Source organism: Hyla sarda, chromosome 5 (genome assembly GCF_029499605.1).
Source record: "Hyla sarda isolate aHylSar1 chromosome 5, aHylSar1.hap1, whole genome shotgun sequence".
Lineage (NCBI taxonomy): Eukaryota > Metazoa > Chordata > Amphibia > Anura > Hylidae > Hyla > Hyla sarda.
The window spans coordinates 96,693,295-96,716,687 of NC_079193.1; the positions used below are offsets into that span (position 1 = coordinate 96,693,295).

A 23,393-nucleotide genomic window follows, 5' to 3' on the forward strand; every position below is an offset into this window, starting at 1 on the left:
TTATGAGCGTTTTAAGCATTTGATTTTGACAGCTTTTTTTTTTATTACAGAATTCTGCCTATTGAGTTTTCTGATTCAGTTCTTGTCAGTCTGTGTTGTCCTGTTGATTTTTTGTTGTTTGCACTTAATCTGGGCTCCATACACAACTACTTCCACCTGGCAGACTGCTATTCCCTGCCAGACTATTACTTCTATTGTCCACTGAGATCAAATAGTAGGGAGTTTGTATAAACTTCCAGCACTACTGCTTAATCAAACTATAGTGCCCTACCATGAGTCCTACGATATCTGAGCACTGGAAGCCATTGTTAGGACCCAGAAAGGCTGTTGATGGAAACCTGGTTGTTGAGTTGTCCCATTGTGTAGGTTGCATGCATGAGGCGGGTGCTCCTTGCTCCATGCTCCTTTTAAAAATACGGTATGTTTTTGACATATTCTTCTCCCAATGCTTTTATATTCTCTTAAGTGTCCCTGTAATTTTTTTTTGTATGTCACAACGACATGTCAAAAGTTTATACCAGACAATCTTTAAAACAAGCAGGCTTAAGCATATAGTAGGCCTATTAGGCTTCGACAGGCATATGCCTGATGAAAAGGTTGTAGTGACATGGAAAAGTGTTGCATTGAAATATATAATATTCTTACCTCAAGTTTCCAAATTGTTCTGCACTGTAATGATCCTGTTGGTAGATGTGTATTCAAAGTACCTATGTTGTCTTTGACATCAGGATCCATTCATGTGCTATGACAGTGTTGTGCGATTCTAACCTACTTCGATTTCATTGCAGTAAGATACCTACACTATGGAGTGCTTTTGTTGTGTTTTATAAGATTCAAAGTGTTAAACAGGACAGAGATCGCTAAGAGCCAGGGGGTAAAGTGCACTACCACACGTTTCTCCCCACTTGTTCTAATGATTGGTGGGGCATCAGCACTGACACGCCAACTTTTTAAAATAAATTATAGGTACATATTATAGAATATGATAGCATTTGAAGAAGTATATGACAAAAACATTGGCCATTTGTAAATAATTAGATAACAGTAACGTTAGTTTGTCTCTAGAACATTCACGCAATTTATATTTTATGGTCAGCAATAAAAACTTTTCGAACATATCGTGTTCTGTACCCACAGGTTTCTATCGTCCAAGCTTGTGCCAACACAGTTTTCTTGTGGCATATGTTTGACAGCTTAACATCTGGATAGTGTTTCTTAGCAGTACTGAAAAGCATAATCTACTGAAATATTTCATACCGAAAAATTTTAATTCAGGTTGTACATTTAATCACATTGAAATTGGCATACAGTGGCATACAGTTTTTGTATATAGATGAGTACACATTTTCAAAGCAAATAAAAAGTTCTTAATTGTATGTCCCAGAGGTGGTGTGAATAGCATCTAAAGCTCTGTTCCCACTAGACGTGTTATATGCTTCATGGCTCCTGTACTAACAAAAGTCATGATGACTATAATGAGTTTTATGGGAACAGATGAGGTAAAATCCAATTTACTTGCAATGGGTTTACTGGACATAATGGTGCAGCAGATATACAATATCCTGCAACTTTTCTGTTTGCTTTGGTGCAGCACAATCTGAGCACACACCTATACCTACCTTTTGTAGATAGCAGGGAGTTGGCTCAACTAGCAGTGGTCTTTCGTAGACAACAGTGGGCAGGGAGGGGAGTTAAATAGTTGTTAAGCAGAGGAGAGGGCTTATGAGAAGGGGTCTGAAACATTCACAGCTAGGGTCACACATTTACAGGTTGTAATTATTGCTGCCAAATATGCAGGGCCGACCAGAGACATTGTGCTGCCTGGGTCCAAGAGTGAAATGCTGCCCCACCCCCCAAAAAAGATTTCGCAATATGGTAAATCTGACATGCTATCTTTAATCTATGGGTAAGTACGATTCGAATGATACCAAACATGGATAATTTTTATTTAGTTTTAAGGTAAAAAATAGAAAACTTGAAAAAGAAAAATAAAGAATGTTTTTTCAATGCAATGTTCTGACCTCTACAACTTGTTTTATTTTTCCACCTATGAAGCTATGTTATGGTTTATTTTTTTACACCATGAGCTGAAGTTTTTTTACTATACCACTTTTGCCTATCTATGACTTTTTGATCACTTTTTAAAAAAAAACATTCTGGAACATGATTTTTTTGTGTTTGTCATTCACCATGCATGATCAGGAACACCACAATTTAATAGTTCAGACCATTATGCACGCGACAATACCAAATATGTTTTTTTTTGTTTTGTTTTGTTGTTTTTTTTTTACAATGTTTTATTTAGGAATGGGAAAGGGTTGATTTCAACTTTTATTGGGGGGATTTTTTAAACATTTTTTAAAAACATTCTTTAATTTTTTTTACACATTATAATAGATAGCTTGCATAGATAAATGTAATGCTATTGCATTACATTGATCTATGTTTTCGGTGCTCGATTGCTAGGGGCTGCCTAAGGCTGCCTTAGTCAATTGCCGATCCCTGGAGCATCGGGAAGGATGGGTAAGTCCCCGTTGTTTCCCAGCAACCCGTCTGCAGCCCGCATTTATATTGCGGAGCTGCAGATGGGTTCCCTAGACTCCAGGGATTACCTGCATTTAATGTTTAAATGCCAAGTTCGCTATTGATCACATAATTTAACCATTTAAATTGCAGACATCAGAGCCAGCTCCAATGTAACTCATTGCCATCAGATGACAGCTGCTGATAGCAGCGGGGATCTGCCGGTTATGATGCGGACCCGACCAGGGGGCCCACACCATATTCCCCTCACCCGACCCATGACATACCGATATATCATTGGTCGGGAAGGGGTGAAAAATCTTCTTGGGGTGGCAATTTGCCACCCCTGAGAAGGTGCCGATTGGGACTAATGGACCCAGTGGGACCCATTGTAGGGCCAGCCGTGCAAATATGACAGGAAAGTCTGGTGTGAATCCTCACTAGGCTCCCACTGCTGACATCTACATTATGCTTTATGGAGATCTGTGGATGGTCCCTGACTCCTTCAGGGAACTGGAGATATTATTTGAAAGTGGAATAGTGGTTTGATGCCTGCTGTGTGGAATCTGTCCTGTGAGCTGCCCCATTGTGGATGCTAAAGGTTGCCACCTAGGGCAAGTTGTTCACAATGCCTCTTGGAAGGTTCACCCCTAAAGAGTCTAAAATGTTGACTTGGTGCATATAAATAACATTGTGGCATATTTAGCAACACTGTTTATCAACATGGAACATATATTTGATAAATGTGGTACAACTTCTTAGCTATGCCAGGCTTTTTCATGTATAAGAAATGGTGGTGATGGCTTTGCCTGGTACATGCATCATGAAAAATAAAGCAAGAAACATAAACATTGTAAATGACCCAAATTTTTTGGAGGGGCTTGAGAAATATGGTGCCCAGACATTCTCTTTAATGAAATTGTCTGTAAGTCTGTCTTTACCTTGAACTGCAGTTCAATTTACTTACACAAGACCCTTTTTTTTCCTATAAACTATAGTACAGCAAGAATCTATATCTAGAGCTCCCTAGATCAGTCTTGTAGTTCATTGTTTTGCTCCAAATTAAAAGATCTGACCAATAAACTATAAAACAGTTGGATGTTCATCTGTAGCCATGGTAGTAGTAGGGCAGAGTTAAGGGGCAGGATGCCCCTTTAATTGAACCTTCATACTTAGTAACCTCAATCTAATACTCTCCCAAGTAAATGTAGAAAAATGTAGCTACGTCTTCCTGTTGTTTATATTATAATGTCTGCACATGAGTCTATGATAAGCTTGTAAAAAGATAAAATAAAAATTCCAAATACTTTAACTTCATTACAGCTGCTGCAATCCTATTGTGCTGCCAAGTGTTCTGAGCAGTGAAGAGTCATTCCATTTTGGCCAGAGAGAAAGAAGGAGAGTATAAAAAAAAACTCCTATAAATTTCATTTGCCATTTTCTTAAAAGCTGCCATAAAACCATCATTCCTGTTGGGGGAAAGCCATTATACTCTCTATAGCATCTACCATAGATTTTATACAAGTGGGCAACATTCCCATAAATGAGCATTTGTGCATTTGTTGTTTCGTTTAAATAGACTGACAAACATTTTTATTTATTTATTTTTATTTTTTTAAAGTGCTATTCAATTTGACATATACGGGATTAATTCTTCATTTCCATATATTGCTTATATTCTGGTTAAAATATCAAGCAGCTGATCAAATAGAAAATTCCAGCAGCACATGTGTCTAAACCCAGAGCTTAAAGGAGTTTGTTCACAAATTATATTTATATCTAATAGATGGGGCACTACCACTGGGACTTCAACCAATTAGAAGAAATAGGGTCCCTTGAACCCTGATCTGGAGGCAAGAGGTGGTTGCTGCAGTTCTTTCAATTCAATTCTAGTAATAGGAGTTATTCAGGTTTAGAAAAAAAAAAATAGCTGCTTTCTTACAAAAACAGTGCCATACCGGTCATCAGACTGTGCATGGTATTACATGTCAAATTCCTTATTTTTATTGGAACTGAGCTGCAATACTAAACACAAACTGAGGACTAGAGAGGTGATGGTTTTGGAAAGAAACAGCTATGTTCTTCTAACCCTGGATAACCCCTTTATGGAAACAGCTTGCTAAAAAGGGAAGGGCAGGAAGGAGAAGGTGCTTAAAGGGACATACTAACACAGAATTAATGGGGTTGTCTAAAGTTAAAGAAAGAACATTATTTTATTTTTCTTCTTATTTATAGGCTGTGTTTGGAATTGTATCACAGCTTCATTTGAGGGAATGAGGATAAGCTGCAATACTAAATATAGCCTATAGGGTAACACAGTTTTTTTTTTTTTTTTTCTTTTCATTCCTGAACAACCACTTCAAGCTGATTACAGGCAAAAAACATAAGTGCTATAGATTATAGTAAACGTCATTGGCTTTATTTACTTTTTTAACAATAATGCAGCAAGTATAGAAGAGACTGTTCTGTGACAAGCCTTATGTAGCATGAAACATCCCAATCCTGTGAATTTCAACATACTTTTTTCTAAAACTACAAAAGTGTAAAATAAAAGTAAGAAAACCTGCTTTAGAACACTTGAATGAATCTTTTATAGGAAATGTTATTTATTTCATAAAATCATCAGAAATTGCCCACAAGGAAGGTCTACAAATCTCTAGATCTTCTATTTTTCAACCGTTCCCTATGGCCTCCAGTAACCAATATATCATGAACGCTATAAAAACAACTCCTACCTGTGATAAGAAGCAACATTCTCAGAATCTTATGTATGATGAAACAAAAGTGTCTCATAATGTAGGTATTATCTCCCAGGGGAAAGAAAAACAACCGACCAATACACAGATCTAGTTACATGCTTGAATCCAGAGTCGATCACCATCTGACAAGTTTAATAAAGTGTCCTAACTTAAACCTTGGCTTTTAGAGGTGTAACACTCTTAGTCCATAAATCAGTACACCACTAAACCATAAATGTGAATCTTCATTGTGGTTCCATTACTTTAAAGAGAACAACCCACAATGTGGAAAGTGGAATTACACTTTATGTCTGCCATAAGTCTTGTGACAGCAAAACATAAGCTGGTTTTACTGTTCTATTAAGAATGTTTACACCAACTTGTATTTTTTTTTCTAGTTTTCTTTTATGGCAACTTTAACAATGAGAGTGATTCAAGGGACTGTATATAAGTTATATTTTGAACTATTGGATAATATGGTCATTATGCTCTATACCACTTGTTAGCAGGTCTAGGCTCACTCTGGTTTCCAATTATATGGGGATTAACTCAAATGGTTAATCCATTGAATTATTTAGAAAATGAGTTTATAGACTACATTGTCATATACTGTAGATATCATTGTTTAAGCAATACTGATCCACTGTGTGTAATGATTAGTATCGACAGAACCGATATTAAGAGAATTGATTTATAAAGTGCAATTCAGCATTTTCTGGATATGACTTTGGCAAAACTCCCATAGCATTAGTTAATTACAAAATGTTCCATCCATTCTGCCTTATATATGTCTTATAGCACCTGCACTATAGTTCCTGACAGAATTCAGAAATAATTGCTCTAGGATGCTAGTGAAGAGTGAGAAATGTGACAATTAGAAGATATGTACTTCATGATGGATCTTTATGCAATGGGCTCAAGCAGAAGAATGTGAATGTTTCAATCCACCCTTCATTTGCCCTTCAGTGACTCACATTCAATAGTGCTATTACGAAAAATCCCATCATAAACATATTTCCATGTTTGTCTATATACCTTCCGCTGCTATTGTTTGCCAATAGAAATCCTCAACTCCCCCCCCCCTTTATTGTTGTTCTATAGTTCTAAAGTAACGCTTGGATGTAGATATAGTCATTATCAATAGAAATAATTCTTAATGGCAAATACTTGTAAAGGACATGGCATTTCTGTAACATTCTGCAGGAACATGATGTTTTCCTAGAGAAGACACAATTGATCGTTCCTATTGCTCTAGCTGTTGAATTAGATAATTTACAAGCTTAGAGTGCCCGGTATATAATAGTATTGTTAAGTATGGCACTGCGTGGCACAATTGACTCATGCTAGCTTTTCAATGTGAATACTCTCAACTTAATCTCAGCACTGACACTTGTAATCATTTAACCATGCCATGTATTCTTATCATATAAACATTATCTGTATACAACTGCATAAGTTATATATGGGGGTTAACATATCTTAAACATAAAAGATCAAATGTATACAAAATTATGAAATGTAATTCATATTTATCATCACAATCCAAATATGCAATACCAAATCTTGACAGCCATGTCTGATCCCACTAAAAAGTGGGACATTACTTATCAGTTATTATGATAATGCCCTATCACCTCTGTATCTCAGGTACTGACACTATAATGGTAGCGTAAATGTACGACACTAACCGGTTACCACAAGCTTTCCTCCAATTCCATGTAACAAAGTCATGAACTGCCATAAATATTTTCACAAATATTATGTAGACTAGGCTTTGTTTTATAAACAACAATATTGAAACAAACCTCTCATTCTATCTTCTAAACTACAGACTGTGTGACGGTACCTCCGGATGTTAGAAAATAAGTTTTGCATTGACTTTATCTTAGTTAATTATATTAAAATGTAAATGCATCAGTAACTGCTCCGAGGGGCTCGTATTCATTATTTTGTGGTTCACTTTTTTTTCTGCACAAATACATCACTGTTCGCCATATGTTGCTTATTGAGTAAAAACATGACCATGCTTCATAGAATGAAGTTCTGTTTTTCATAGAAAACAAATATTTTCAGCATCAAAGTCCTATGAAAGGGGCAATATTATTGAAACAAGTAAAAAAAAAAAAAATTATAGAAAGGGTTATAGATTCTTGGAACACATTGATAGATAAGCAGAACCTAATCTGGATCTCTTGTATGTAAGCAGTATAGTATGTGGCTACTATTAGGGTCTGGAGTGACAAGCTAGAATATAGCTCAGTGGTCCCCAAACTGTGGCCCTCCAGATGTTGCAAAACTACAACTCCCAGCATGCCTGGACAGCCGTTGGCTGTCCAGGCATGCTGGGAATTGTAGTTTTGCAACATCTGGAGGGCCACAGTTTGGGGACCACTTATATAGCTCATAACTAACATCAGAATACTACAGCATGTTGTCTGCGAGCAGGTACAGCATACAGTACCATTCTGTAAAGCTATTTCAGAACTAACATGAAACCTAACTCCTTCCAAGCACATTATGTCAAAAAACAAAAAACAGAGAGCCCTCTATGGACTCATTATATATAACAAGTAATGTATTTTATGACTGTGCTTGTAACCAGTTCCTTGAAGGAACTCAGATTACCCTGCGACACAATACAGTGAATGTAAGGAACATAAGGCAAATGACAAATAAAACATTGAACTGTGACAACTTTTTCTAGTATCCAAGTGAGGGTTAAACAGAATGTAACCTAAGTTCATTGAAACAGTCATTGGGACTGCTGAGTGGAATCACTGCAGATCAATTCGTGCTTAGATGGGGGGTAAGGGGAAGGGCGATAGGCATTAGAACTATATGAGACACAAAGAATATATTATGCATATGTCAAAACAGCTGCTTTGCATGGACAAGTTGAAACACAATGAGCAAAAGGCACTTACCAAAATACATAATGTTTCTCATTCCAATCACAATCCCTGCTGCTGTGTATTCTGCATTAACTCCAGCACCAGCCTGTCATGTGAAGCAGGGAGATCTCATTCTTCAATAGGTGGAAATGAAAGCAGCCCTGTAACAGTGATGATGAGTGCTGCTTGTGTTTAGGATGAGTGCTGTGCTGTACAGTCTTATCCCTGTTCCAATCCCCTGTCTCATCTAGCACTCACTCTGCCTGCACACTGCACTGCCCATTCTTACAGTAATCTGACTCCTCCTTGTGATGTCCTTGCCTTGCATGTGACATCAGTTCTAAGAGTACTACAGAAGGATTTTCCTCACTTCGCCTTTAGATAAAGCTATTCGGGTTAGGAAAAAATATATATACAGTATATCTTATCAAACCTGGTTCTTATTTGCCAGCACTATTATTTTTTCCACTATTCCAGACAATGCCAGCGCTGTCGTTGCTGATCAGCTGGGAATGTATTCCGGGGAAAGTTGATAAGATAAATAATGCAATTAGCTGATAGGAACATTGCACAATAGAAGCAATTGAAATAACACTTAATATAGAATGATGCATGAGTTAGCGATTTATTGATTGGTTATCTTTTACATACGGTTAGAGCAGCGTATTTGCTTTTTCACACACTGTTACTTATGCATTTTTGATGCAGTTTATTGCCTACAGTGTGAACATAGAACTTGTGGCAACGTCTGTAAAGGAAAATAAAGGAGACTAGATGCTGGATGTTAATCACAGCTGCCGCGTTTGCCAGAGGGGACAATGGTTCCAAGATTACAAGGGATGTGGTTTAGATTGCATAACATTGCTTAAAATTGGATGCTTAGCTTTAAATGGGTATTCACATGTCAGACATTGTATATGCCATAAATATCTAATAATTGTGGGTCCCTTTATTTAGCCTGGTTGAGGTGGGTGGGATACCAAAAAAAACATGAATCTTGTTTTTCTCTGTTTTTGAATCTTTCATAGACGTAAGTGGGAGTTGCGGAAACAGTGTAGCACAACAAGTATGAAAATTTAGATATATTATTATGTTATCAGGGGGGGGGGAGGGATTCAATACATTTTGGAGGAACAGTGGAGCAGTTGCCCACAAGCTATATAAAAATAAAACAGCAATCTGATGGGTTGTTATGGGCAACTGACCACCATGTCCAAAATGAATCTAAGACTTCCTGTTCTGTACAGATCACTATCCAGCAGTGTCCTCTTATCCTCACAGACAAGAATATAGTAAAAGGTGACACCAATATAAAGATAAGACACTATTCACAGCAGATGAAGTGCAAGGTTTGAAAAATCTTCCCCTTTTGAGTTAAAGGAATACTGTAGTGGAAAATAACTTATCTTCGTGGGGGGGGGGGGTCTGATCTGCATGGGGCCCCAACTCTGCCGCAGGAAGGGAGCGTTCTGTCCCAACATTTCGCGGTGGGTGACACCCCCCCTCCATTTATCTCTATGGGATACATGGGAGGGGGGGCATGATGGCCGCTGCTTCATGCGGGTAAGGACATGCCCCCTTTCTGCTGACTGCCAGGGCCCCGTACAGAGGAACGTGTGGGGGGGGGGGAGGTCCCAGCAGTCGAACCCCCCGCCATTTATAACTTATCCCCTATCCTTCCACTACAGTATTTCTTTAAACCCCACTAGAAAACATTTTTTTTCATCAACTGATGCCAGAAAGGTAAACTATTAACCCTTCCAGTACTAATCAGCTGCTGTATACTACAGAGTAAGTTCTTTTCTTTTTGAACTTCCTTTCTGACTGACCACAGTGCTCTCTGCTGAAACCTCTGTCCATGTAAGGAACTGTCCAGACCAGGAGAGGTTGGCTATGGGAATTTACTCCTACTCTGGACAGTTCCTAAAATGGATAGAGGTGTCAGCAGAGAGCACTTGTGGTCAGAAAGAAAGGAATTTCAAAAAGAAAAGAACTCCCTTTGGAGCATACAGCAGCTGATAAGTACTGGAAGGATTAAGATTTTTAAATTGAAGTAATTTACAAATTTGTTAAATTTTTTTGGCACCAGTTGATTGTTATTATTATTTTTTCAGTGGAGTACCCCTTTAACATTGGGGTCCTTCACAGAGAGGAAAGTGGTCCCAAATGGTCCCAAAGAGTCTCTCCTGCTGGAGGACTTGACACTTCTGTGCATTACATGGACAGCACATATTTTGCCTTAGAGAACATGTAATACTTATTTTGCCCTGTGGTGGTGCTGCAGGAGAAACTGACATGCTGCAGGAGAAACTGACACCTGCAATTGTGTTCCTCCAAAAATTTGAGTGGATTTCTAGGAGGTTTAGCAGTGGGACATACTGTAGTTGTTGCAACTGTGACAACCAGAAGATTAGAGCAAGATACTGAAGATTGTTCTTGTTTTCCAATCTGATTCCATTTGTTGATTGCAATTTTTTATTCATATTTTTTGTACATTATTATAAGGGCAGTCAGACTGAGCTGTTGTAACTACATTTAAATATTTGCTTAAAGGAAAACGGTCATACTATTTACCCACACTAAACCCAATACACAGGGTTATAGTGTGGTTGAACAGGAGACCGATGAGGGGTTACTGACTGCTATACATACTGCACCCTGCAGATTTGTCCCTCGGAAGATCTTCATCCATCTTTCGTGAATTGCGCGCTGGAGACGGCCCGCCAGCTCGATTTCAATATTCATTGTCGCGGGTCACGTGAGAACAGCACAGACTGAGAGCTCACATGACCTGCAACAATGAATATTCAAATTGTGCCGGAGGGCCCACCTCCAGCGCGCAATTCACGGAAGATGGAAGATCTATGGAGGGACAGATCTCCAGAGGGAAGGTACCTATAGCAGTCAGTGATCCCACACCCGTCTCCTGTTCACACACACTATAACCCAGTGTATTAGATTTAGAGTGGGTGAATAGGATGACCATTTTCCTTTAACAGCACGTCCCATGGACATAAGAACAATAAACTGGACCAGATTCTATATACTAGAATGAGAGTGTTTAGTACTCTGTGACCTGTGTCATTATACAGGGAGGGGAAGCTAAACTGTGAGCATCAGCTTCTGTGTATAGTGTCTTATCTTTATATCTGTGCCACCTTGTCACGATGCCGGCTGGCAGGTAGTGGATCCTCTGTGCCAGAGAGGGATTGGCGTGGACCGTGCTAGTGGACCGGTTCTAAGCCACTACTGGTTTTCACCAGAGCCCGCCGCAAAGCGGGATGGTCTTGCTGCGGCGGTAGTGACCAGGTCGTATCCACTAGCAACGGCTCACCTCTCTGGCTGCTGAAGATAGGCGCGGTACAAGGGAGTAGGCAAAAGCAAGGTCGGACGTAGCAGAAGGTCGGGGCAGGCAGCAAGGATCGTAGTCAGGGGCAACGGCAGAAGGTCTGGAAACACAGGCAAGGAACACACAAGGAACGCTTTCACTGGCACTAAGGCAACAAGATCCGGCAAGGGAGTGAAGGGGAAGTGAGGTGATATAGGGAAGTGCACAGGTGTAAACACTAATTGGGACCACTGCGCCAATCAGCGGCGCAGTGGCCCTTTAAATCGCAGAGACCCGGCGCGCGCGCGCCCTAGGGAGCGGGGCCGCGCGCGCCGGGACAGAACAGACGGAGAGCGAGTCAGGTAGGGGAGCCGGGGTGCGCATCGCGAGCGGGCGCTACCCGCATCGCGAATCGCATCCCGGCTGGCAGCGGAATCGCAGCGCCCCGGGTCAGAGGACGTGACCGGGGCGCTGCCGCGGGGAGAGTGAAGCGAGCGCTCCGGGGAGGAGCGGGGACCCGGAGCGCTCGGCGTAACAGTACCGCCCCCCTTGGGTCTCCCCCTCTTCTTGGAGCCTGAGAACCTGAGGAGCAGACTTTTGTCTAGGATGTTGTCCTCAGGTTCCCAGGATCTCTCTTCAGGGCCACAACCCTCCCAGTCCACTAAAAAAAAATTTTTTCCTCTGACCTTTTTGGCAGCTAAAATTTCTTTGACCGAGAAGATGTCCGAGGAGCCAGAAACAGGAGTGGGAGGAACAGATTTGGGAGAAAAACGGTTGAGGATGAGTGGTTTGAGAAGAGAGACGTGAAAGGCATTAGGGATACGAAGAGAGGGAGGAAGAAGAAGTTTATAAGAGACAGGATTAATTTGACACAAAATTTTGAAAGGACCAAGATAGCGTGGTCCCAACTTGTAGCTAGGGACACGGAAGCGGACATATTTAGCGGAGAGCCATACCTTGTCTCCAGGGGAAAAAACGGGGGGAGCTCTTCTTTTCTTATCCGCGAACTTCTTCATGCGTGATGAAGCCTGTAAGAGAGAATTTTGGGTCTCTCTCCATATGATGGAAAGGTCACGAGAAATTTCATCCACAGCGGGCAGACCAGAGGGCAAGGGAGTAGGGAGGGGGGGAAGAGGGTGACGGCCGTACACCACGAAAAACGGGGATTTGGAGGAAGACTCAGAGACCCTGAAGTTATACGAGAATTCGGCCCATGGGAGGAGATCTGCCCAGTCATCCTGGCGGGAGGAAACAAAATGTCGCAAATAATCACCCAAGATCTGGTTAATCCTTTCTACTTGTCCATTGGACTGGGGATGATATGCAGAAGAAAAATTTAATTTAATCTTGAGTTGTTTACAGAGAGCCCTCCAGAATTTAGACACGAATTGGACGCCTCTATCCGAGACAATCTGCGTAGGCAACCCGTGAAGACGAAAAATGTGTACAAAAAATTGTTTAGCCAACTGAGGCGCAGAAGGAAGACCAGGAAGAGGGATGAAATGTGCCATTTTGGAGAATCGATCAACGACCACCCAAATAACAGTGTTGCCACGGGAAGGGGGTAAATCAGTAATAAAATCCATACCAATCAGAGACCAAGGCTGTTCGGGGACAGGCAGAGGATGAAGAAAACCAGCGGGCTTCTGGCGAGGAGTCTTATCCCGGGCACAGATAGTGCAGGCTCGCACAAAGTCCACAACATCCGTCTCCAGAGTCGGCCACCAATAGAAGCGGGAGATGAGTTGCACAGATTTCTTGATACCCGCATGACCTGCGAGATGGGAGGAGTGACCCCATTTGAGGATTCCGAGGCGTTGGCGAGGAGAAACAAAGGTCTTTCCTGGAGGAGTCTGCCTGATGGAGGCAGGAGAAGTGGAGATCAGGCAGTCAGGTGGAATGATGTGTTGCGGAGAGAGTTCAACTTCTGAGGCATCCGAGGAACGAGAGAGAGCATCGGCCCTAATGTTCTTATCGGCAGGACGAAAGTGAATCTCAAAATTAAATCGGGCAAAGAACAGAGACCACCGGGCCTGGCGAGGATTCAGCCGTTGGGCAGACTGGAGGTAGGAGAGGTTCTTGTGGTCGGTGTAGATAATAACAGGAGAACTTGATCCCTCCAGCAGATGCCTCCATTCCTCAAGTGCTAATTTGATGGCTAGAAGCTCTCGATCCCCGATGGAGTAGTTCCTCTCCGCTGGAGAGAAGGTCCTAGAGAAAAAACCACAAGTGACAGCATGCCCGGAAGAATTTTTTTGTAGAAGAACAGCTCCAGCTCCCACTGAGGAGGCATCAACCTCCAATAGGAAGGGTTTGGAAGGGTCAGGTCTGGAGAGGACGGGAGCCGAAGAAAAGGCAGACTTGAGTCGTTTAAAGGCGTCTTCTGCTTGAGGAGGCCAGGACTTGGGATCAGCATTTTTTTTGGTTAAAGCCACGATAGGAGCCACAATGGTAGAAAAATGTGGAATAAATTGCCTGTAATAATTGGCGAACCCCAAAAAGCGTTGGATAGCACGGAGTCCGGAGGGGCGTGGCCAATCTAAGACGGCAGAGAGTTTGTCTGGATCCATCTGTAGTCCCTGGCCAGAGACCAAATATCCTAGAAAAGGAAGAGATTGGCATTCAAACAGACATTTCTCAATTTTGGCATAGAGTTGGTTGTCACGAAGTCTCTGAAGAACCATACGGACATGCTGGCGGTGTTCTTCTAGATTGGCAGAAAAAATTAGGATATCGTCCAGATATACAACAACACAGGAGTATAACAAATCACGAAAAATTTCATTGACAAAGTCTTGGAAGACGGCAGGGGCGTTGCACAGTCCAAAGGGCATGACCAGATACTCAAAGTGTCCATCTCTGGTGTTAAATGCCGTTTTCCACTCGTCCCCCTCTCTGATGCGGATGAGGTTATAGGCGCCTCTTAAGTCCAATTTAGTGAAGATGTGGGCACCTTGGAGGCGATCAAAGAGTTCAGAGATGAGGGGTAAGGGGTAGCGGTTCTTAACCGTGATTTTATTAAGACCGCGGTAGTCAATGCAAGGACGTAGGGAGCCATCTTTTTTGGACACAAAGAAAAATCCGGCTCCGGCAGGAGAGGAGGATTTACGGATAAAGCCCTTTTTTAGATTCTCCTGGACGTATTCGGACATGGCAAGAGTCTCTGGGGCAGAGAGAGGATAAATTCTGCCCCGGGGTGGAGTAGTGCCCGGGAGGAGGTCGATAGGGCAATCATAAGGCCTGTGAGGAGGTAGAGTCTCAGCTTGTTTTTTGCAGAAAACATCCGCAAAGTCCATATAGGCCTTAGGGAGACCGGTTACTGGAGGAACCACAGAGTTACGGCAAGGGTTACTGGGAACCGGTTTTAGACAGTTCTTGGAACAAGAGGACCCCCAACTCTTGATCTCCCCAGTGGACCAATCCAGGGTAGGGGAATGAAGTTGAAGCCAGGGAAGTCCAAGGAGAATTTCCGAGGTGCAATTGGGGAGGACCAAAAGTTCAATCCTCTCATGATGAGATCCGATGCTCATAAGAAGGGGCTCCGTGCGGAAACGTATGGTACAGTCCAATCTTTCATTATTTACACAATTGATGTAGAGGGGTCTGGCGAGACTGGTCACCGGGATGTTGAACCTGTTGACGAGAGAGGCCAAAATAAAATTTCCTGCAGATCCTGAGTCCAAGAAGGCCACTGTAGAGAAGGAGAAGGCAGAGGCAGACATCCGCACAGGCACAGTAAGACGTGGAGAAGCAGAGTAGACATCAAGGACTGTCTCACCATTGTGCGGAGTCAGCGTACGTCTTTCCAGGCGAGGAGGACGGATAGGACAATCTCTCAGGAAGTGTTCGGTACTAGCACAGTACAGGCAGAGGTTCTCCATACGGCGTCGTGTCCTCTCTTGAGGTGTCAGGCGAGACCGGTCGACCTGCATAGCCTCCACGGCGGGAGGCACAGGAACAGATTGCAGGGGACCAGAGGAGAAAGGAGCCGAGGAGAAGAAACGCCTCGTGCGAACAGAGTCCATATCTTGGCGGAGTTCCTGACGCCTTTCGGAAAAACGCATGTCAATGCGAGTGGCTAGGTGAATAAGTTCATGTAGATTAGCAGGAATTTCTCGTGCGGCCAGAACATCTTTAATGTTGCTGGATAGGCCTTTTTTGAAGGTCGCGCAGAGGGCCTCATTATTCCAGGACAATTCTGAAGCAAGAGTACGGAATTGTACGGCATACTCGCCAACGGAAGAATTACCCTGGACCAGGTTCAACAGGGCAGTCTCAGCAGAAGAGGCTCGGGCAGGTTCCTCAAAGACACTTCGGATTTCCGAGAAGAAGGAGTGTACAGAGGCAGTGACGGGGTCATTGCGGTCCCAGAGCGGTGTGGCCCATGACAGGGCTTTTCCGGACAGAAGGCTGACTACGAAAGCCACCTTAGACCTTTCAGTGGGAAACAGGTCCGACATCATCTCCAGATGCAGGGAACATTGGGAAAGAAAGCCACGGCAAAACTTAGAGTCCCCATCAAATTTATCCGGCAAGGATAAGCGTATCCCAGGAGCGGCCACTCGCTGCGGAGGAGGTGCAGGAGCTGGCGGAGGAGATGACTGCTGAAGCTGTGGTAGTAACTGTTGTAGCATAACGGTCAGTTGAGACAGCTGTTGGCCTTGTTGCGCTATCTGTTGTGACTGCTGGGCGACCACCGTGGTGAGGTCAGCGACAACTGGCAGAGGAACTTCAGCGGGATCCATGGCCGGATCTACTGTCACGATGCCGGCTGGCAGGTAGTGGATCCTCTGTGCCAGAGAGGGATTGGCGTGGACCGTGCTAGTGGACCGGTTCTAAGCCACTACTGGTTTTCACCAGAGCCCGCCGCAAAGCGGGATGGTCTTGCTGCGGCGGTAGTGACCAGGTCGTATCCACTAGCAACGGCTCACCTCTCTGGCTGCTGAAGATAGGCGCGGTACAAGGGAGTAGGCAAAAGCAAGGTCGGACGTAGCAGAAGGTCGGGGCAGGCAGCAAGGATCGTAGTCAGGGGCAACGGCAGAAGGTCTGGAAACACAGGCAAGGAACACACAAGGAACGCTTTCACTGGCACTAAGGCAACAAGATCCGGCAAGGGAGTGAAGGGGAAGTGAGGTGATATAGGGAAGTGCACAGGTGTAAACACTAATTGGGACCACTGCGCCAATCAGCGGCGCAGTGGCCCTTTAAATCGCAGAGACCCGGCGCGCGCGCGCCCTAGGGAGCGGGGCCGCGCGCGCCGGGACAGAACAGACGGAGAGCGAGTCAGGTAGGGGAGCCGGGGTGCGCATCGCGAGCGGGCGCTACCCGCATCGCGAATCGCATCCCGGCTGGCAGCGGAATCGCAGCGCCCCGGGTCAGAGGACGTGACCGGGGCGCTGCCGCGGGGAGAGTGAAGCGAGCGCTCCGGGGAGGAGCGGGGACCCGGAGCGCTCGGCGTAACACACCTTTTACTGTTATCCTGCCTCTGATGATAAGGAGGACACTGCTGGAAAGAAATCTGTACAGAACAGGAAGTCTCAGCTTAGTTTTAGACTTGGTGGTCAGAATGAAAACTGCAGGATTTTGGGAATGGATAAGGTGCATTGAATTTCAGGAAGAGGCGTCTTGCAGCAACATTTTGAGGGAACCTGAGATGGAGACTCCATCTGAGGTGTGAGTGAACTCAGTCTAAATAAAAGAATAACAGTGTGATCATAAGGCAGGGAGAAACTGGAGGTAAACTAAATACATATACATATGTATGTGTATATATATTTGTAGACGGTGCTCAATCTTATAGCGAGCCTACCTAACTGAACCTCTTACTAAACTCCTGTTCCCTACTATCCTGTAACCTATCTAGGCAGTCTGAGTTATGCCATATACTGCCGCGTAGGAGTACACCTGAAAAATAGAGGGCATACCCTGATGTATAATGATAGCCATGGCGTGAAAAAGTTGAGGGAGGGTTGGGTGGGATGTGACGAACCCGCGGCGGCAAGCACAGGTACCGCCACGGGTTCTTATAGCGAAATCCCGCCCCTCCCACAAATGCAGGCTTAATAAATTAGCCTTAACACTTGTAGTCGGTGCTTAATTGTATAGCGAGCCTACCTAACTGAACCTCTTACTAAACTCCTGTTCCCTACTATCCTGTAACCTATCTAGGCAGTCTGAGTTATGCCATATACTGCCGCGTAGGAGTACACCTGAAAAATAGAGGGCAAAACTCATAATCAGAACAAAGCACTATTAACTCATGCAACAACCCCGTGACCAATGACGGAAATGCACCGACTATGGAATGGAGGTATAGCGCATGTAGGTACTGGCTCCCCAGCACCCCTATTACCTAACCACGTATGCTGGCACACCATGATGTGACGCCGGTGCAGCAGGCCTAATGCTAAGGGAATGACTGGATATAATGGACGGATTGCTATAAAGAATTAACAAGAATACGAACATGCTTGACAAACAACTTGCAGTGAGTGCCGTCCCCTAAACAATGGCATCTGCTGACCCTATTGGACCCTGACATGCGGAAGCGAAGATTGCAATACTCAGCTGAGCATCACTTGTTGGACTTGAGAAAATCCCGTATGATAGTAACCTGACAATAACATTCATCTGCTATGCAATTTCAATAAGTAATTATTTACATCCCTGTAAAGTTCTTGTAACTACGGCCATGCACCTGCATGTAATTCTTCTAACCTTACGAAACCATGACAACTGAAGGACAGCGCGTTAAGCCGTCCTGATGTTCCAATGGAGAATTACCTAGATGTCAGCTAGCCAACTAACTAAGCCAGCTGCCAGGGCTGATGGCTAGAGGGGCTGGATTCAAAGATGAGTGGCAAAACTCGAATGCAAGTAACAATAAAATGCACTTGAGACATCCTCTGAGTGTCTGTCGTAAACATAGTGTAGGTATTCCAGACTGCTTGTTAGAAGTCTCAACAGGGAACAACCCTATGCCCGTATGCATAACTCCAAGTGCTAACAACGTGCATACGCAAATGACCACCAAGTCACTAACCTAAACCTGTGTCAGGCTACCACTGTGACCAACCTGTGGATGTGACCGGCAATGAAACCACTAATGCAGCAAACATGACGATGAAACTCAACCAATACGTGATTACTAACGTCAACCTGAAGCCGAGACAACAAAACCAACCACACAGAGCCAAGTCCCTGTATGCCCAACCCAAATGCTGAGTAGGCCTATGGAGCCAACCTGAAGTCGTGTCAGGTTGCAACTGAACAGACCTGTAGATGTGACAGGCCGAAAATAAATGGCAATCAACAACGAAAAATAAAGCTATATCCCTGTGCATGACCCAACGGGTGAATAACATGACGTATGTAATGACACTGTCGCCAACCTGAAGTCGTGTCAGGTTGTATCCAGACTGACCTGTAGACGTGACTGGTCCAGCCGAACCTAAAGCCTGATCCAAAGTATGTGACTAACCAGAAGCCAAGATAAGACGTGACCATACTTAGCCTGTCGACTAGGCAAATAACCAACCGAACCCCAGATATATATATACGTATGCGATATATATGTATGCGCAGCTAAAAAGGATGGCCCACCAAATTATCCATGCACAGGTTCTCCCAATGCCATGAAACCTGCGCAGAGTCAAAGACATGGATGTATGGACTAAACACCATAACATAACAAAATATCATGAAAACCTATGTACCTAATAAACCTATGAATGTATACCGAATATGAATACCATACCATAAATGTAAGCCTAGCATGACCCCTATGCAGACCATGATCATATGAACGTAGGTCCAGCATGACCAACAAGGCCATATGCCCCCTTACTAACACCACGACCGCATGCTCAGCAATCTACGACCATATGCCCAGACAAACTGTATGGGTGTATATACAAACTGAGCGCGTGCACCGAACAACTTATGAACGTATGGCTAGAATGAACTGCATGAGCGAATATGCACTGAATCAACTATATAAGCAGATACACAGACCAACTTGTACACACATGGCACGTACGAGTAAAATAATTGCATTAAGCACTAATATATAATACAACACATGAATTTAAATACCCGATGTCTGTCGCACTGTACGATACCTACACCTATGTGTTGTGTTATTATTGTTCTGAAAATGTGTCAGTAACAACAATAATGCAATAAATCCCCCTGCAGATGTGGCAGGTATAATGGGTATACACCACCTATGTGTCAAGTTATCGTTCTTCTGAAGACGTGTCAGTAACAACAATTGCGCAATGTACCCCCCCCCTGCAGACGTGGCAGGTATAATGGGTATACACCGCCTATGTGTCGTGAGGCTGTTGCAGAGGAAACGTGTCAGTAATAACTACTGAGTCCCATCCCCTGCTGACATAGTAGATATGAGGCCCCGACCGCAACAGCTGTATAAACACTTAAGTGTGGAACGCATGTGCCCCAATGCTATGCAACTATATGCACTGCAGACACTACAATGCACCTACAATAGTGCATCGATAAACACTATAACGTGTGAACTACATGAAGTAATCATTAGCATGAACCCTGAGCGTATAGACCGAATGAACTGTGTGTGCGTATATACAAATGAACTATATGAACAAAAGCCCACTGTAAATGCTACCATGTCAATAAACACTTGTCCATAGTATCGAAGTAACAAGCGGATAACATGTGACAGCACCAGCGGATCTGTGGGCGTACGTATGTGAGAGTGTTACGTACAGTATGCATCCTACGAGCATATGAATGACATGAACCCTACAAGCGTGTGTGCAGTATAAGTACTACCAGCGAGTGTACAGCATAAACCTTCTGAGCGAATGTACAGTATAAACCTGCGGGCGTATATACTGCATCAATCCTACGAGCGAGTATACTGTATAACCCCTATGAGCATGTGGGAAGTATGAATACTACTAGCGAGTGCACCGTATGAACCCTGAGCGTATGTGCAATATAAATCCTACGAGCATGTGTACAGTATAAATACTACCAGCGAGAGTATAGTATAAACCCTCTGAGCATACGTACAATGTAAACACTATGAGCGTGTATACTGTAAAACCTATGAACATGTGAACAGTATAAATCCTGCATGCGTGAGTACAGTACAAATCCCACGAGCGTGAGTACAGTATAAACCCTGCGGGCGTGAATACAGTATAAACCCTACAAACATGTACAGTATATATCCTGTGAGCGTGAGGACAATGTACACGTACTCTTGAGTGACCCTTCAACTACCATGGACCAACCTAGCTGACAAAGTGTTTGTCACAGAGGATCGATTATTTTATTTATTTATATGTATATATATATATTTTTTTTTAACTACAACATGAATCTATGAGTGTATGTATGTGAGTGTTATGTACAGTATACTTCCTACGAGCATATGTATGACATGAAACCTACTAGCGTGTGTACGGTATAAATACTACCAGGGAGTGTACAGTATAAACCCTCTGAGCGTATGTACAGTATAAACCTGCGAGCGTATGTACAGTATATAAACCTGCAAGCGTATATACCGCATGAACCCTACGAGCGAGTATACTGTATAAATCCTACGAATGTGTATACTGTATAAACGCTACGAGCAAGTACACTGTATGAATTCTACGAGCGTATATAATGTATGAATCCTACCAGCGTATGTACAATATGAATCCTACGAGCATGTATACTGTAAAAACCGATGAACGTGTATACGGTATAAATCCTGCGACCGTGAGTACTGTATATTTTTTTTTTATGTAGCTGAACCTACCTAACATCCTGACATGAATAATTAAGTACGTATATGATGTGCTCGATCATCTGATAGCTAGAAGAACCCCCCCTTTAACTTTATATTATTATTCTACCTGTAAAGAGAACATATATATCACAAACTTTCATAACGTAGTCATGCATGCACTGCATGTATATGACAAAGCCCCTGCAATGTGTATGAGCTAAGCAGCCAGAGAGCGTGCTGGCATATGATCAACCCCTGCTGTAAAGTGCAGAGCTGAGCAGCCAAAAAGCATGCTGGCACATAATTAACCCCTTACAGTAATGTGCAGAGCGGAACAGCCAGAGAGCGTTCTGGCATATAATTAAACCTACTGTAAAATGCGGAGCAGCCAGAGAGCGTGCCGGCATATGATTATCCCCTACTGTAATGTGCAGAGCTGAACAGCCAGAGAGTGTGCTGGCAAATAATTAACCCCTACTATAATGAGCAGTGTGGAGCAGTCAGAGAGCATGCTAGCATATAATCAACCCCTACTGTAATGTGCAGAGCAGAGCAGTCAGAGAGCGTGCTGGCGTATAATTAACCCCTACTGTAATGTGCGGAGCAGTCAGAGAGCGTGCTGGCGTATAATTAACCCCTACTGTAATGTGCAGAGCGGAGCAGTCAGAGAGCGTGCTGGCATATGATTAACCCCTACTGTAATGTGCCGAGCAGAGCAGTCAGAGCGTGCTGGCATAATTAACCCCTACTGTAATGTGCAGTGCGGAGGAGTCAGAGAGCGTGCTGGCATTTAATAACCCCTACTATAATGTGCAGAGGGGAGCAGTCGAGAGCATGCAGGCATCTGATTAACCCCTACTGTAATGTGCAGAGCGGAGCGGTCAGAGAGCGTGCTGACATATAATTAACCCCTTATAGTAAAGTGCAGCGCTGAGCAGCCAGAGAACGTGCCAGCATGTAATTAACCCCTTATGGTAAAGTGCAGAGCTGAGCAGCCAGAGAATGTGCCGGCATATAATTAACCCCTACTGTGATGTGCAGAACGGAACAGCCAGAGAGCGTGCTGGCGAATAATTAACCCCTACTGTAATATGCAGCGCAGAGCAGCCAGAGAGCGTGCTGGCATATAATTAACCCCTACTGTAATATGCAGAGTGGAGCAGTCAAGAGCGTGCTGGCATATAATTAACCCCTTACTGTAATGCACAGAGCGGAGCAGTCAGAGAGCGTGTTGGCATATAATTAACCCCTTATAGTAAAGTGCAGTGCTGAATGGCCAGAGAATGTGCCGGCATATAATTAACCCCTTAAAGTAAAGTGCAGAGCTGGGCAGCCAGAGAACGTGCCAACATATAATTTACCCCTTATAGTGAAGAGCAGAGCTGGGCAGCCAGAGAACGTGCCAACATATAATTTACCCCTTATAGTGAAGTGCAGAGCTGAGCAGCCAGAGAACGTGGCGGCATATAATTAACCCCTTAAAGTAAAGTGCAGAGCTGAGCAGCCAGAGAACGTGCCGAAAAATAATTAACCGCTCATAGTAAAGTGCAGAGCTGAGCAGCCAGAGAACGTGTCGGCATGTGACTAATCCCCCACCACACCGTTGTGGACCCGGTAACCAACACACAATAGACACTACGTAACCATGACAGGCGCCGGGGGTATGATGATAGCCTGTAAGCTCCCCCAATACAACAAGCAGGGGCCAGTTACCAGGCAGAAAACCTGAGGTGACAGCACCAACCCGGCTGTAGAAATGCCGGTTCCACACTGCCACAGGGGTTCGTGGGGGAGCGAGGACTCGTGCAGCCATCCCCAGACAACAGCAGCGTGCCCCCGTCACAAGTCCCACTGCCGGTGGGGACTCGTAATACACTGCCGTGCCTGACCGGCCGTTAGCAGAAAACAGGCCATGTGGGACGCGTGTCCCCCTGTTGCTGAAACTGGGGCCGGGGCCTGGACTAGGGTACACCCCCGGACTCCGGCTTACCTCCAGAGAGGTGGCTGCGAAGAAACGCCACCACCCAGGCCAGCCCTGGCCACTTACCCGTACCGCACCACTGGAGACAGCTTCCGGTCAGCTGACTTGGTGTGTCAGCTGACCACTCATCACGTGACAAACCCGCGGCAGCAAGCACAGGTACTGC

The 23,393-nt window shown here is 44.0% G+C and overlaps 1 protein-coding gene across 2 annotated transcripts in view; it reads right to left on the bottom strand.

Annotated features, from left to right (window-relative positions):
- Positions 1–8,408, bottom strand: part of ZNF385D (zinc finger protein 385D) — a 350,029-nt gene extending 341,621 nt beyond the window's left edge. Inside the window, exon 1 of one of the 2 annotated variants that reach the window (XM_056519969.1) lies at positions 8,186–8,408. In XM_056519969.1, coding sequence (XP_056375944.1) covers positions 8,186–8,207 — 22 coding nt within the window. In that variant the 5' untranslated portion in view covers positions 8,208–8,408. The remainder of the gene's footprint in view (positions 1–8,185) is intronic. The other variant, XM_056519970.1, reaches the window with a different exon arrangement.
- Positions 8,409–23,393: the final 14,985 nt, after the last annotated feature.